The sequence below is a fragment of the Chiloscyllium plagiosum genome, chromosome 19 (assembly GCF_004010195.1).
Source record: "Chiloscyllium plagiosum isolate BGI_BamShark_2017 chromosome 19, ASM401019v2, whole genome shotgun sequence".
In the NCBI taxonomy this organism is placed as follows: domain Eukaryota; kingdom Metazoa; phylum Chordata; class Chondrichthyes; order Orectolobiformes; family Hemiscylliidae; genus Chiloscyllium; species Chiloscyllium plagiosum.
The window spans coordinates 34900712-34915046 of record NC_057728.1 but is presented as its reverse complement, the minus strand read 5'-3'; the positions used below and the strand labels follow the sequence as shown (position 1 = coordinate 34915046).

General features: G+C 36.8%; 1 protein-coding gene across 11 annotated transcripts in view; it reads right to left on the bottom strand.

Annotated features, from left to right (window-relative positions):
* The window catches only part of foxp2 (forkhead box P2), a 789456-nt gene that overhangs the window by 346994 nt on the left and 428127 nt on the right, over positions 1 to 14335 (bottom strand). For all 11 annotated transcript variants that reach the window (XM_043709540.1, XM_043709542.1, XM_043709544.1 and 8 more), the window contains one exon: positions 13190 to 13367. In XM_043709540.1, coding sequence (XP_043565475.1) covers positions 13190 to 13357 — 168 coding nt within the window. In that variant the 5' untranslated portion in view covers positions 13358 to 13367. The remainder of the gene's footprint in view (positions 1 to 13189; positions 13368 to 14335) is intronic.

Sequence of the window (14335 nt, the reverse complement as noted above, 5' to 3'; positions counted from 1 at the left end):
TCAAACTGTCGAAGTCTTCGTAAAATTACAATGGCTGATTTTCATTTATATTCGCCCGTTGTCCATTTGTTTTGCATGTCAGATGGTAAAGTTAAAGTTTAGGTGCTTCTGGGTATATCAAAGTAATTAACTCCCTATTTTGAAGTCAAATATTCATCATTTTATACAACATCTGATTTGATGCATAACATTTTAGAAATCTTACATTTTTGAGAACATTTCCGGGCAATTTTTTTTGGTTATACTCTATGCACATTTATATTAGTAACTACCAATATAAAGTTGTCAAGGCAGAATTACATTCTCTAGCCTCCAAAACAAAAATCTATGGTTTTGTTCATTGATAGTTACTAACTATATTTGTTTTTAACACATACAAGATGGCGAACTCCTCACCAATTGTATGCATCCTGACAGAGATGCTGTAAAATCAAATGGCAAACCTGACAAAAATATGAACAGAATTCAACTTGGGAAGCATATTCTGTTGACAAGAGGTGTATATGGACAAAATTTTCAAAATTTTTAAAATTAAATTCGACTGCATAAAAAAAATACATAGATTGAAGGAAAGCCAAAAGGAAAACTGACAGAAGAACTTATGCTTAGTAGAAATTCTCTCTCCAGATTTATGATTGAGGAATCTTCACATTATTTTAGTCAGTCTTTTTGCTGTTCTACAATCTGGATTGTCCTTTTTTATCGAAGTATAAAATTAGTGATGAAGAATTTTATTTTGCATTTTCGAGACAACAAAGTAAAATTGCAAATTGATTTTATTCAATTTATCTATTTCTTGATTGCTTGTGATTTCTTGATTAATGAAGCATACTTGAAAATAATTTTATCAGTCAAAATATGTCACCAAAAAGACATCTTTGCTTGTAACCTCTGTTACTTGTACACTCCAGAATACATCAAAATGGTACCTAAACTAGTACAGCAAGCAAAGACAATACAATACTATTGTCAAATACAGAGAAATATTTTTGTGGTCTTTCACAGACATTTTGTCACATTCACATGTCTAAAACTAAACTTCAGTAAGATGTGACACTGTAGTGCCAAAGAGTGAGAATATGAGTTCCCATGTAGTTACTACTTAATTTTTCAGAACCATTGCCTGAATTTTACTGGCAGGTTTACCTCTCCCTATCCTTTTCAGGAGTCATTCACAAATAGGTGAACTGCGGGACTATGACGGCAATTTTACCAACTAAGGCCAATTAAGCGGCATTTGGATAGGTACATGGATGGGTACTTAATCTAGGTTAGAAGTTCGGCACAACATCGTGGGCCGAAGGGCCTGTTCTGTGCTGTATTGTTCTATGTTCTATGTTCTAAGTGTTATCTTATTACCATCCCAGTCTGTCTCATGAAGCTATGAACACAGAGGACTGGCAACCCAGCAATACACTGGTAGAAATAGGTGCTGTTAAGGCTGGTGAAGGGAGGACCTCAATGTTGAGGCATCTTCAAAGGACTGGAGAGAATATATTTTGAAAATTTGCACTAAGGGTGGAATCATGTGCTCTCATCCATGTTAAGTGTGATGGTAGTGATAATAGTGGTGTGGATCCCACCATCTTCCCACCTGCACCATGATTCAGTCCATGAAAAGAGGGACCATTGATGTTTTTCCCATCCTGCCACCAATTGAGGCTCTTAAGTAAGCAATTAATGTCCTCTTCATTCTACCCCTGCTGGTGGTATTAACATGAGATCAATTCCTAGCATGGCTACAGGGGAATTTAAGTACAGTTAATCAAATATTGGAATAAAGAACTTGAGTCAATTAAATTAATTGTCATAAAAATCCTTTATGGAAGGAAATCTCTTGTTCTTACCCAGTCAGGCCATATGTGAGTCTGGACCACAGTGATGTGATTGACTTTTAACAGTCCTCTGAAATCATCAAGCAACTATACAAAACACTAGTGCGATTGCACTTGGAATACTGTATACAGTTCTAGTCACCCCATTACAGAAATGATGTGGAAGCATTGGAAAAGGTGCAGAGGAGATTTACCTGGTGTGGAGAGAAGGTCTTATGAGGAAAAGCTGAGAGACTTGTGTCTGTTCTCATTGGAAAGAAGAAGGCTACGAGGGGATTTGTTAGAGACATAGAAGATGATCAGGGGGTTTGATAGGGTAGTCCGTGAAATTATTTTTCCGAGGATGATGACGTCAGCTTGTACAAGGGAGCATAACTACAAATTGAGGGGAGATAGATTTAAGGCAGATGTCAGAGGCAGGTTCTTTACTCAGAGAGTAGTAAGGGCATGGAATGCCCTGCCTGCTAATGTAGTTAACTTGGCCACAATAGGGAGATTTAAATAATCCTTGGATAAGCACATGGATGACGATGGGATAGTGTAGGGGGATGAACTTTGAATAGTTCACAGGTTGGCGCAACATTGAGGGCTGAAGGGCCTGTTCTGCACTGTTCTGTTCTATGTTCTAAGTCACTCAGTCGTACTTTAGAAACCGGCATACTACAATTTTTTCAACTGCAGTTAAGGTGGGAAATGTTGGCCTGCTGTTAACATCAGCATCCATTGTAAGAGATAAATGATTGCCTTTTTTTTTGTATGCTAATACCAACTACCATTCAATAAATCCTATTTGGTTTCACAGGGGGACAAGGGGTGAAGTGGAGAGCAGATATCCTACAGTAAATGCATGCTAGGATTCCATAATACTTCAAATATTTCTGGAATCAAAATATTATCTGAAATCTTATTTCAGCTTATTTTTAACTGTAGTTTTGAAGATTACAACACAAATCCATGAAGTCCCATTTCATTGTTATGACATGGAAACAGTTAGCAAAGAAATCAATGGAATGCAAATTGTGAGGGGATAATTGAATTCTTGCAACTTTATCCTCTATAAACTACATCTATCTTCCTGAACAGATATCTCTTGATCTCATTGGCTTCAGCTTTGCCAAGCCTCCTTGGTGGCAAACTCATTTGAATATTAGCTTCATGTCAAGAACAGTTGTTCTCAACTTGTCTATGCATTCAATTCTTCCATTCCTGTCAGAATCAATTCTGCAGTGATGCCTGATATTGAATGGTTCTGTGGGAATCCAAACAAAAGTGTTGTGACTGGTTATGAGACCATTATATTACATTCTCCAAGCTGTTTCTTCATTGTCTGCTGACATCAGCCAATTCAGGTGTAGGTGCAGTTCCCTTCATTGCAGGTGTGCTGCAGTCCCCAATAGGGACTCCGCAAAATTCAGTTGTTTCATCTACTTGTCAACATGTGCCAAATGTCTGAAGCATTACGTTAGGATCTTGTCCACGCTATCTAAATTTATACCTTACTGAATAATGTAATTTTCACAAAATAAATGTCATATTCATATGTACCATCACATAAAATTCTAATTATTGGTTTACTTTTCCTTTGAAAATTTGCTCCAAATACAAACATGCTTAACCACTAACATAATACATAACATTTACTGCCTCTGTCTATGCAGAAACAAAACCACATTGGAATATTTTGCACTTTCATACATTTTTTAAACAATTGTTACCAAATATATTCTGAACATAATGGTAGAAAAGATGTCAAACTAAACATAGTAGGATAGAATTTATAATCTGACTTTGTTGCAAACCATCACAGGTCAGATCCAGTTACTTTAGCTCACTTAACAGGCACAAATCACATCACACAGATTTTGATACTGTTTATATTGAAAGGGATATATTCTTCGTGAAGGTGTAATCAACAACATTTTCATTGCTTACAGATGATATAATGATGAGAATTCCTTTGGAATCTTGCACGGAAGGAGCTGGAAATCCACATGGGCTCATTTTCAGGTCCATTACTGTGATTATCATTGTTCCCTTGTCCCTAGAAATTGTCTTTGGGGTGATGCAAAGATAAAAAGGGAACCAACACAAATGTTTAGAAAGGCACAAGCAGCTCACACAAATAATGAAGTAGTTGTTCAGGGTCCAACTATGGGGCCAGCCTTAGGTGTTCCAATTGGGGTGTACACGATTAGCGTACTGTAGATTATACAATTAAAAACTGATTATAATCAAATTCTGTCCCACAGACATGAATCACCTATCATAGTCAAAGAGTCATAGAGATGTACAGCACGGAAACAGACCCTTCTGTCCAACTCGTCCATGCCAACCAGACATCCCAACCTAATCTAGTCCCATTTACCAGCACTTGGCCCATATCATTCCAAACCCTTCCTATTCATATACCTATCCAGATGTCTTTTAATATTGCAATTGTACCAGTAATTCTTCTGGCAGCTCATTCCTTACACGCACCACCCTCTGTGAAAATGTTGCCCCTTAGGCCCCTTTTTTCCCCTCAGGGAAAAGACTTGTCTCTTTACTCTATCCATGCCCCTCATGATTTTATAAACCTCTATAAGGTCACGCCTCAGCCTCTGATGCTCCAGGGAAAACAGCCCAGCCTATTCAGCCTCTCCCTATACCTCAAATCCCTCAACCCTGGCAACATCCTTGTAAATCTTTTCTGAACCCTTTCAAGTTTCACAACATTGTTGGAGAATGAACCTCACTGTTGACATAGAGATAGAATATTCCTCAAATGTTATTCTTTTCTCATGAATACACGTGTTCTGGTTCCCATGAACCTAAGAAAAGGGACCCCTTCTCCTGATTCACTCCATTTTCTCCCTTTATCTGGCTCTCAACCTTGCTGAAAGCACAGGGTAATAAAAGGAGGAGTGGTAGAAAAAAGGAACAGTAAAGAAGTGTAGTTGGATGATGGTATGGGCCTGGGCAGTTAACACAGTGCTAGATTATTAATTTTCTGCTTAATGTTTCTTAAAATTAAACTGTTTGTTTTTACCAATTTCCCATATTGCCCGAAAACTAGATTTCAGACGAATGATACAGTAATTAAGACTGGAGGATGAAAAACAGGTGACTGTGCATGAATGCTTTGTTGACTGTAGGATTGCTTTGAGCTGGGAAGTGAAACCAGATAAGTTCGCTGCTTCACTTTGATGTGTACCAAAATTGGACTACACTGGACATCAAGGTACATCACTGTCTTAGCCCTTCGTACATCAAGTCCCTGATCCTATCCAGCCTTCGCTGCTCCTCTTTTGTTTTGAGGAGATGAAGTGTTCAGTACGTTCCTCCTTCTGGCTTCAGTCCCTGCTGTTTGACTATGCTGTGTAAAGGGCAACACACCTTCTTCATTGTGGATAACAGGATTTGGGTATACTGAAGAGCATCCCCAGATCTGTACAAGCACTGCAATCATATTGTTAGCATCCAGATCATTGTCTCAATCATAGCTTTCATGGAGTCATACAGCATGGAAACATACACTTCGGTCCAACCAGTCTGCACCGAACATAATCCCAAACTTCAGATGACTTTAACTTAATCCCTCCTGAGCATCATTGGCTGTTACAGGGTCAAAGTATCATCACCAATGTGTCCTAAAAATCTTGTACAAACATGGAAGATGACATTTATGGGGTGGCAGATAAACTGAACATACATAGATTAGAACCCTCCAGGCTGTTCTGCGGGCGCATTGCTATATATGTACTGTCAATGACTCCCTAAACCCATAGATATCAGTTAGAGCCACAGAGTTATTCTGATTCCTGAAGAAGGGCTTATGCCTGAAACGTCGATTCTCCTGCTCCTTGGATGCTGCCTGACCTGCGTGCGCTTTTCCAGCAACACATTTTTCAGCTCTGATCTCCAGCATTTGCAGTCCTCACTTTCTCCTAGAGTTATTCTGATAACTGGCATTATCTGGTGAAAACTGCACATAATTTCAAATCCTGATATACATGATTGTGATCATCTGGTTGATTCATTCATAGTCTGTAAATTGTGAAATTCAGCAAATATCACCTGCAGATCACTGGAAGGAGGCAGAGGTGAACAGATTAAGGACAATGACAACTTTCCAAATCACTGTCAACTCTTATCCACCTGGTCCACTTCTTCCAGGAGGTTGCAAATGTCAGTGACCACCTCACACGATACCCTGAGAGTCTCCAAAATCTCAAATGCTTAGTGTCGTTCATGAAGTTGACTAAATCGAGTGTCAAAGATTTCATCTCCTGCAAGTTGCATTTCACTGTTCCTCACCCCTCTCTTGTGCAGCCATAGAAGTCAGTCATTGTTCCTGTAGCTTATCTCAGTCCCCATCTGAGGTCCAAAGTAAAGTTGAGTCCATGCTGCATTGGTGCATAATACATGCTAAACATGGATCAGATGCACAAACCTCCAAGACAGTAGAAATTCTCTCAAAGAAAATGGAAACCACTTCCAAAGTAGCAAAAGCACATTCTTAGACTAAGTCCTGTAAGAAGTATCCTGTCACTTAGACAGGAAAAGGGGTGAACATTTCAAAGACTTTTTTGCCTGCCAATTGTTCAGTCCTACAATACCTAGCAACCTGTAGCTTTTCTATCACTAATCATTTTCAGGAAGCACAGAAAGCCATCACAATTAAATTCCAAAAGGCCCAGTTTAAACAGCTTTCAATTAATTGGGAATCAGCCTCTTCCCAGGGAATATCCTACGTGTAACCAAATGTGCTGAAGTTAATTCCAAATGTTTGTGGATTGCTGGTAGCAAAGTTAGCACTTCCAAACTTCTCCCAAACACACCCCTCTCTTCAGGCTAAAATTTCCCCACATTCTCCCTAACTCACCATCCTTATTTATGACCTACATCGTGGATATGTTTTCCCTGCAACAAGAATGAGTAAAAGATTTCATGAGAGTCTTTTGGTAGTTCACAGCTGGAGCATTGATGAAAAGAAACATATTTTGTTGAAGTTTATTGTCTTTATTCATCAGAAAAATTCACAAGAAATACTAATACAAGCAGAAGACAATATTTATAGTGTATGAGAAGTGAATACATGTTGGTTGGCAAGTGGACGCTAATGTTGACTTGAGAATGCATTTCTTAGGGCACTACTTTGACCAGAGTCAATTTGTCTAGTTCAAAACTTAAACAAAGCTTGGTAGTTAACTGCCAGTCAGTATCTCACTGGTATTTCTTGTGAGTTGTCCTGATAAGTGCAAGATGATTTAGAGCTGTGCTTGCCAGTAATTGTTGTTAATCCAGCTTGTAGAAATTGTGTTAATGTTTGATATTAGGTACCATCAACAACCCTAATGAGATTGTGAAGAGTGTGTGTATGAGAGAGAGAGAGAGAGAGAGAATAAGTATGAGAGTCAGAAAGAAAAAAAAGAGCGTCAGTACATGTATGTGTGTGTGTGTTTATGTGTGTACACACTTGTGTGTGCATGTGGTGTCAGCCTGCTGGTGTTAAGGGTATCCATGAAGTAAAAAAAAAGTCAGACAGCATATTTGCTCCTTTGATTATTCTGATCATCAAAATGTTGAGTGACATTGATGTGCAATTCTGAAGATAAAACAAGTGCCTGATCCACTTCCTTCCAAATGCTATGATCTTTTTTTTAAAAGGTTTCTTGTTACAGATATCCAGGTCACTGTCCATTTTTGCATTATTTAATCTTTAGCTGCAAATGCCAATGCAATGCCAATGACCTCACCCAAAACAATTCTGACGTAAATGACCATGCTACTATCAGCAGGTGCAACTAGGGCATATACATACAGGTAGTTATTCTATAATGCAATAGTTGCGTTCTTGTGCAACCTCGCATTTTACAAACAGCGCTTTAAGTGTTGGCAATGTAATCACATTACAGCCAACAATTCTTTTAAAAGTTCACGTTTTAGAAACAGTGTCCCCAATTCATCAATTACATTATAGCAGATTTGCGTTAATGAAACACGTGTTATAGCAGAATGACCTTTAGCTGGTTAAAACACTTTATAATTCACAGTGTATAAAACCAGAGCAAGAACATGACACAGATTGTGTTTCTGGTGTAAACAATGAGATTTGTCTTAAAAATAAATGATTCTATGGTGTAGATTCAATCATAATTTTATAAAAGACTCTGGCCCACCACATATCTTCGGTTTGGAGATAGTTAACTGATGACAGAGACAAAGTCCACAGTCTGAATCTGACAAAGAAAAGTTGGTTTCCTTTGCTGCTTGACAAACTGGGCTACAATATTCCATCATCTGACACATATAGGATCACTGTACTATCCAAACTGCAATCAATGATAAGGAGGACTCATGATTTAAATTACAATGCTACTTTTTCCAGCTATCTGCTTGTTTTTATCTCATGATTATCCAGCGAAATTGCAATTTCAAGCAGGTGAGATTTTATAACTAAAATGAAGTTGCTATCCTATACAGCATAGATGGATAGGCAACATTATGGTCAATCTTTCTTGATAGAGCTATTACTTGGATCTTGTCAGCACTGAAGGGACATATCATTTATTTTGCCACTCACTAATTGTGTCTATGTCCACCTGCAGTATCAGATGTTACTTGATTTCAGATGAGAACTAAACTACTCTCGAGGGAGGTAGCATCAGGAAAGAGAACACCTACTTTTGCTGATATCCATCAGTACTTTAATAATAATATAAAACAAAAAACAATCAAGCATAATTCTTAGCAAAATCACAACATGGATATTTCACAACAATAAGAAATACCCATTTATAATGGCACAATGTTAGTTTCCTCAAAGTTGTGCAGCCATTTCAGCAACTCATCAGACATACTGAAAGAAGTCCATTATTGAAATGTGTCTGCCACATCACATCCTATCATCCTACAATGACTACTGCTCTCACTTTCCGTTGGCTGACAAGAAAGTACTGGGATTGTAAGCATGCAGTTAAAATGTTATGAAAGTTTTACATTCCTTGGTAGCAACTTTGAAGTTTTCTGCCCAAAGGAAACAGGGCATGATGTGGTGGGAGGTGGGGAGGGGCTCCCTGCCTTTTCCTGTTGACAATGCAGCCATTTTTAGCTTTCTCTGGGTGGTTGGCATGCCCTTGAGTCAGTTGATTGGCAAATGAAATACATAGGTATAAATCATTTCAAACAACACCGCAGGGTATGCACCATGCATACTGTATTCAGTATCAGCCGTTGGTGCAGCCTGAGGGGTATGCAGCTTCCTTATTACAGGAATGAGAGAAAAATATATGCTACTCTGGACTCCACAAAAACAAAGTTTGCCATTAGTTTCTTTCTTTTCGGCACTGTTACATTCTGAGGCACATCCAAGGAAATGGCCACTCGCCTGTACTGCTTAGAGGGAACAGTGCTCATGTTGTCTATGATCAAGACAGAAATGGATCAATTGTTGGCTGAGACAATGACTGCATCACACAAGAGGTACCAATATTATGTCAGTGTCAACATGCCTCCAAGATCAATATGGATCACCTGGAGGGGTTAGAAAGGAATTTTTCATACTGTATCCACATATTTGGTCTTGGATTTTTCATTTAGCTTTTCACTTTCCCAGGTGACTACATGACAACTGGAGGAATAACTAGCTCTTGAAATGAGTCAAAAGTAAAGACAACTCAATGGGAAAGGCTTGGTATGGTCTTTGTGTCTGGCACTTTTGCATATTTATATATTTCTTTTGAGGAAATCATTTTGATGACTTCCCTTTTAGCTTTGGTAAAATATTTGTTCAATTTCATATAAATGCCATTTAACTTTCAGCTATAAAATGTTAATTGCTGCAAAATATGCAAACTGAGATAAAATCTTACCCACACCTTTGAAAAATTGGGTCCTCGGTAATCAGTGTGTGATGAGACAGGGAAATGTGTACTATTTATGAATCATTGTGATTTTCAGATTTAGTTATTTAACATCTGTACTGCAGTGACTCCCAAACACTTATAAAATTTTACAAATACACAATTATATTATTTGCATCTAACGAGGATCAGAAAAACAGAAATGAGATCAAACACGTTAGCAGGCTGAGGTAAAGCAGATACAGGTTTCTTCTTAAGTCTGAACAATGAAAAACAGAGTGGTCTTGTCAAAATGTTGAATACGTCTCAAGTGGTGGGTGTAGGTGCCATGTGAAGGGCATTAAAAAGGAGATACTTTTCCTTTTTAACCTAGCTGTCTAAACTGATAACTAAGGTCTTTTATATTATTTTCTCAAGGTCGTGATCACTGTTCACATAAGAACACAAATACTCTAGTTCAAAGTGATTCCAGACTGCTCTGTAAATATTTTACAACAACTAATTCAGGTAACACGCATGTGCAAGCTCATCAAAACTGACTGTGTTTCATGTTATAGCTGTGCATCTCCCTAACCTCCAGGAAAGCTACATAAATCTGCTGACAAAGTGGCATTTTGAAACAGTTAAGAGATGAAACAAGGAAAGTGCATTAAGTAAAGGTTTCGTTGTTTTCCTTGAAATAGAGATTTTCCCATTACTTACTGACAGTTTTCTTTCAGGCATTAAGGCTAATGCCTTCACATCATATGCCAAATTATCTTCAAGTGACACAAATGTATTTCTTTCCCTTTTCAATCGTACTAACCTTTCAAATGAGTGGATACTCTTCTCTTTCACTCTTTTAGATTGTAACCAAATAGGAATGATATTTGATTTGAATTTAAGGGTGTCTAATTCTCTGGAATCGTTGTAATTAGATAAATAGACGAAAGAGCTTGAATTTGGCTACTGTGTCTATCAGGTTTCTGAATTAAGCAGTTTTCTTCTTCAAAATCAACTAGTTCATCAAATTGCAGAAGTCAAAAAAGGTCATCCAGCCATCTAACTCACCCAATTATTGTGTCACCTTTTCATCCAAAATTTACACATAACATTTTCAGCCTTTCTTGATTTTATGCCAAGGTAGTCATCTACACCTGTCAAATCAATTACTTATCCATATTCAATAGGAAGCTATTGTTTCCATGCATTAACGAATTGACATATTTATTAGTTAGTTTTAAGTATATGCCTTCATCGTAACTGTGAACCATACCCCCTAGATCTCTGCTCACAGAATCACACGGTGTAGAAAATTTAATAACTTTCCCCCTTAATCCATTCAAGGATGTGTAATGCTATTGTCTCTTCTATAAACAAAAGCCTTTCAATGTCCTATGCCTTTTTATGAGTACAATGACCAAAAACGGAACAATAAACAGGTATTTCAAAATGAAATGTGAAGGCCAGAACCTGAATTCACATGATCAATATTAATGATTTCTCATTTTTAAACAAATTACAAACAAAAACTTTTTTGCAACACATTCTTGGAATCCAGAGAAACAACTGAGAAAACCTTTACGCTTCAGCTAGAAAGCTTAAGAGATATAAATGTCATGAAATGAGATTAAATGTTCCTATGTAGATTATATTGAGACCTTTATAACTATAATTGATTATCACTATAGATAAATTATATGGAAAGAAGTAACAGTTAAAATTTCTACAACATTCTACTCAGTATAATCAAATCCAATTTAATCTAATCCCTTACATGCCAGTTACAACTAAGTTTCAAATTTTAGGCAATTAAAACCCGATAAATACTCTAAACAATATGCCAAAATACATAATGTTTTCATCTAGATCTCTATGTAATCATAGTGAATAAAATTAGAAGATTGGGTAGGTTAACCATGCATGTGTTTACCAAATCAAGACCGTACAAAATGCTAGGACTACCTAAGTAACATTTTCCCTTTGTGAACCTAACATGACTATGATTTCATTAGTTTTATATATGCTCCACAAATCATCATCTGGTCCAAACAATCACTTTCTGTAACTTAAGGAGAACAACATTTCCCTGTAATCTAAGGCCAATAATTTGCTACATTTTCACTCTTGCATAACCCACAGAGACATGTGCAACATCTATTGTTCATTCTGGATCTAAAATCAACTATATTGCAAATGAAAATACATTGTACATGTTGCTTTATGCTGCTTTAATTGTAATGTTGTCCTGCATTTTCCCTTAAATTAAAATTTTAGAAAAACGTAATGAAAAAATAAAATATAATAACACAGTATCACTGTGTGCATAAACCTTAAGCCTAGAATAGTTTTGTTTCTGCAATCATTCACTTTAAATGATATCTTACAGTAGTTTTCAGATATGGATTAAAGCAAAGATTTTTGCTTTCACAGAACATGCTGGGATTGATTTTAACCCTGTCAATTGCTGGAATCTGAGCAGGTTCCATGCTCCCTAACAATCCCCATAATTTCAAATTTTAACTTGCAGGGCCCTGTTAGTGGTTAAAGTGTCCATTTAAACCAGATGACGATTCCTTGACTTTATGAAAACTGGGATCCTGTTATATCATTAACATCTCAATTAGGGCCATAAGCATGGATCCCATAATAGCTTTTCTCTAAGGCTGAAACAACGCCAGAAGCTGAAGACAAAAAGGATCCTGACCGATCAAGTCTAAGAACGTCCTTTGTGGGTCCAATCAGAACAGAGGTTTTCCTTTGAGAACCATGAGGAAAGTTGTGGCCTCCCCCTCAGACATCTCACTCTCTCTCTCTCTCTCTCTCATTCTCTCCTTCCTAAGTGACTGTTTCAAAACTCCATTCCGATTATTTAATTGCAAACCAGCCAAACTGATACAACTGCTCTGCAGCCCCTCCTGCCCCGAGTATGTGGAAAGTAGACCACGATATTCAAAAAGGCCTCCAAGAGTTAAAATATTCTAGGCCTGAAACTTAGGCTAGCAAGAGTATTTCACTCTCATCCATTTCCTCCTATATGGAATCCAGGGTTAAAAATAAACCTGACTCATTCATTTAAAACTATCTGCAACAGAATGATCTCTCGTCTGATGTCTCATCTTCACTTCATAACAAACATGTTCAGTTTATGTTACAAGTAGGTGAGAAATCAAATAATGTGGCCCTCTGGTGGAAAATAACATATTGCATCTGAAGTGTCCAAGACATAAACTGAAGATTTATAAATAATAAAGCTGATTAACATTACTTTATTTAAAATTAAGCATGCTGTTATTTATCAACAAAATATAATTATTAAATTATAATATTAAAATGCAATGCGACTGCACACATAAGAATGTCTACATAAGGGAGAATAATGAATGTGAAATTTGTTTTCAACACTAAGGATTAAAATCTTAAAAGCGATCAAAATGTATTTTCTAATCTTAAGAGAAAGCTTTTTCAAAAGACAGTAAGTAAAATGTGGTGAAAATGAAATAAGACTGTCTTAAGGAAAACAAAACTTACCTGCTGTTGTTGCAGATGCAGCAGTTCTACTGTGCTTACTTCACCACTGGTGTCACCACTTGATCTTCCATCTCTGCTGCCAGCATCTAATTGGCTGCTTAGAGTGCTCATTCCATTTTGATTCATTGAACTGTTGCTTATTGTCTCGGTCGCGGATTCTTGCATCATGACTTAATACCTAAAAGTGATTAAGAAGCATCAATTAACACACTCGTTACACCTTTACACTTCCATTATCAAGATGGTCCCATTCTGCCAATTACAGAGGCAGTCCCAGAACAGAAGGGGAAAGCATGGTACAGTCTTCCAACAAATAAACGTCTTAAAGAATCGCCTAGCTGTTTTTTTAAGTATATGCAAGACATTACATTTCTAAATTTACAGTGAGCATACATTTATCATATTTTTCTGAATTGCGAGATACATCAAATAGAGGGACATTGTAATGTTAAATAGAATATAAGCAACTTACATGTTTTAGTCTTGCATTTAAAAACACCTCAAACTGAAAGCACAAATTCATGTATTTCATGTATTATCTTGTATTATCCAGCTTCGACAACCGTGAATGACTGTAGCTTATTTAAAATATTCAGTATCTTGATTCTGTCAGTATTTTACAGCATTCTTTATGAAAGACTGTTGTTTAATGATGCACAGCTAATCATACTAAATTAAAATTTTGTAAGTGAATTACAAATCATGCAGTATCAGCCTGTGATAAATAGTGCAATGGGCTTCCTTTTTTGGGTGACTAAATAAAATTTTGCCTCAAAGGCATTTGGAGAAAAAAAGCTCTTGCTGAAAACATCACAGATATTGCTTAGTTTTAAATCTACTGGCTGATATTCATTTATTTTTGTGACATTTAAAACATTTAATACTGTCCTTCGTCGGAAGTAATTAAGCCCATGCATGAGCAGCAATCAAACTGTTCACTTGAAGATGACTTAAAACTCAATTTTAACATAGGCAAATAAATGAAAGATATAAAATTAATTTTCCAGGCATGTATTAGATATGAAAGCTGGAAATAAAATCTATCAAGAATATCACTAATGATTGTGCTAAAAACAGCATAAATTATGCATATTACCTTATTTCCTGTAATAAATGTTTTATCATTTTCACTGCATAACTGTACTG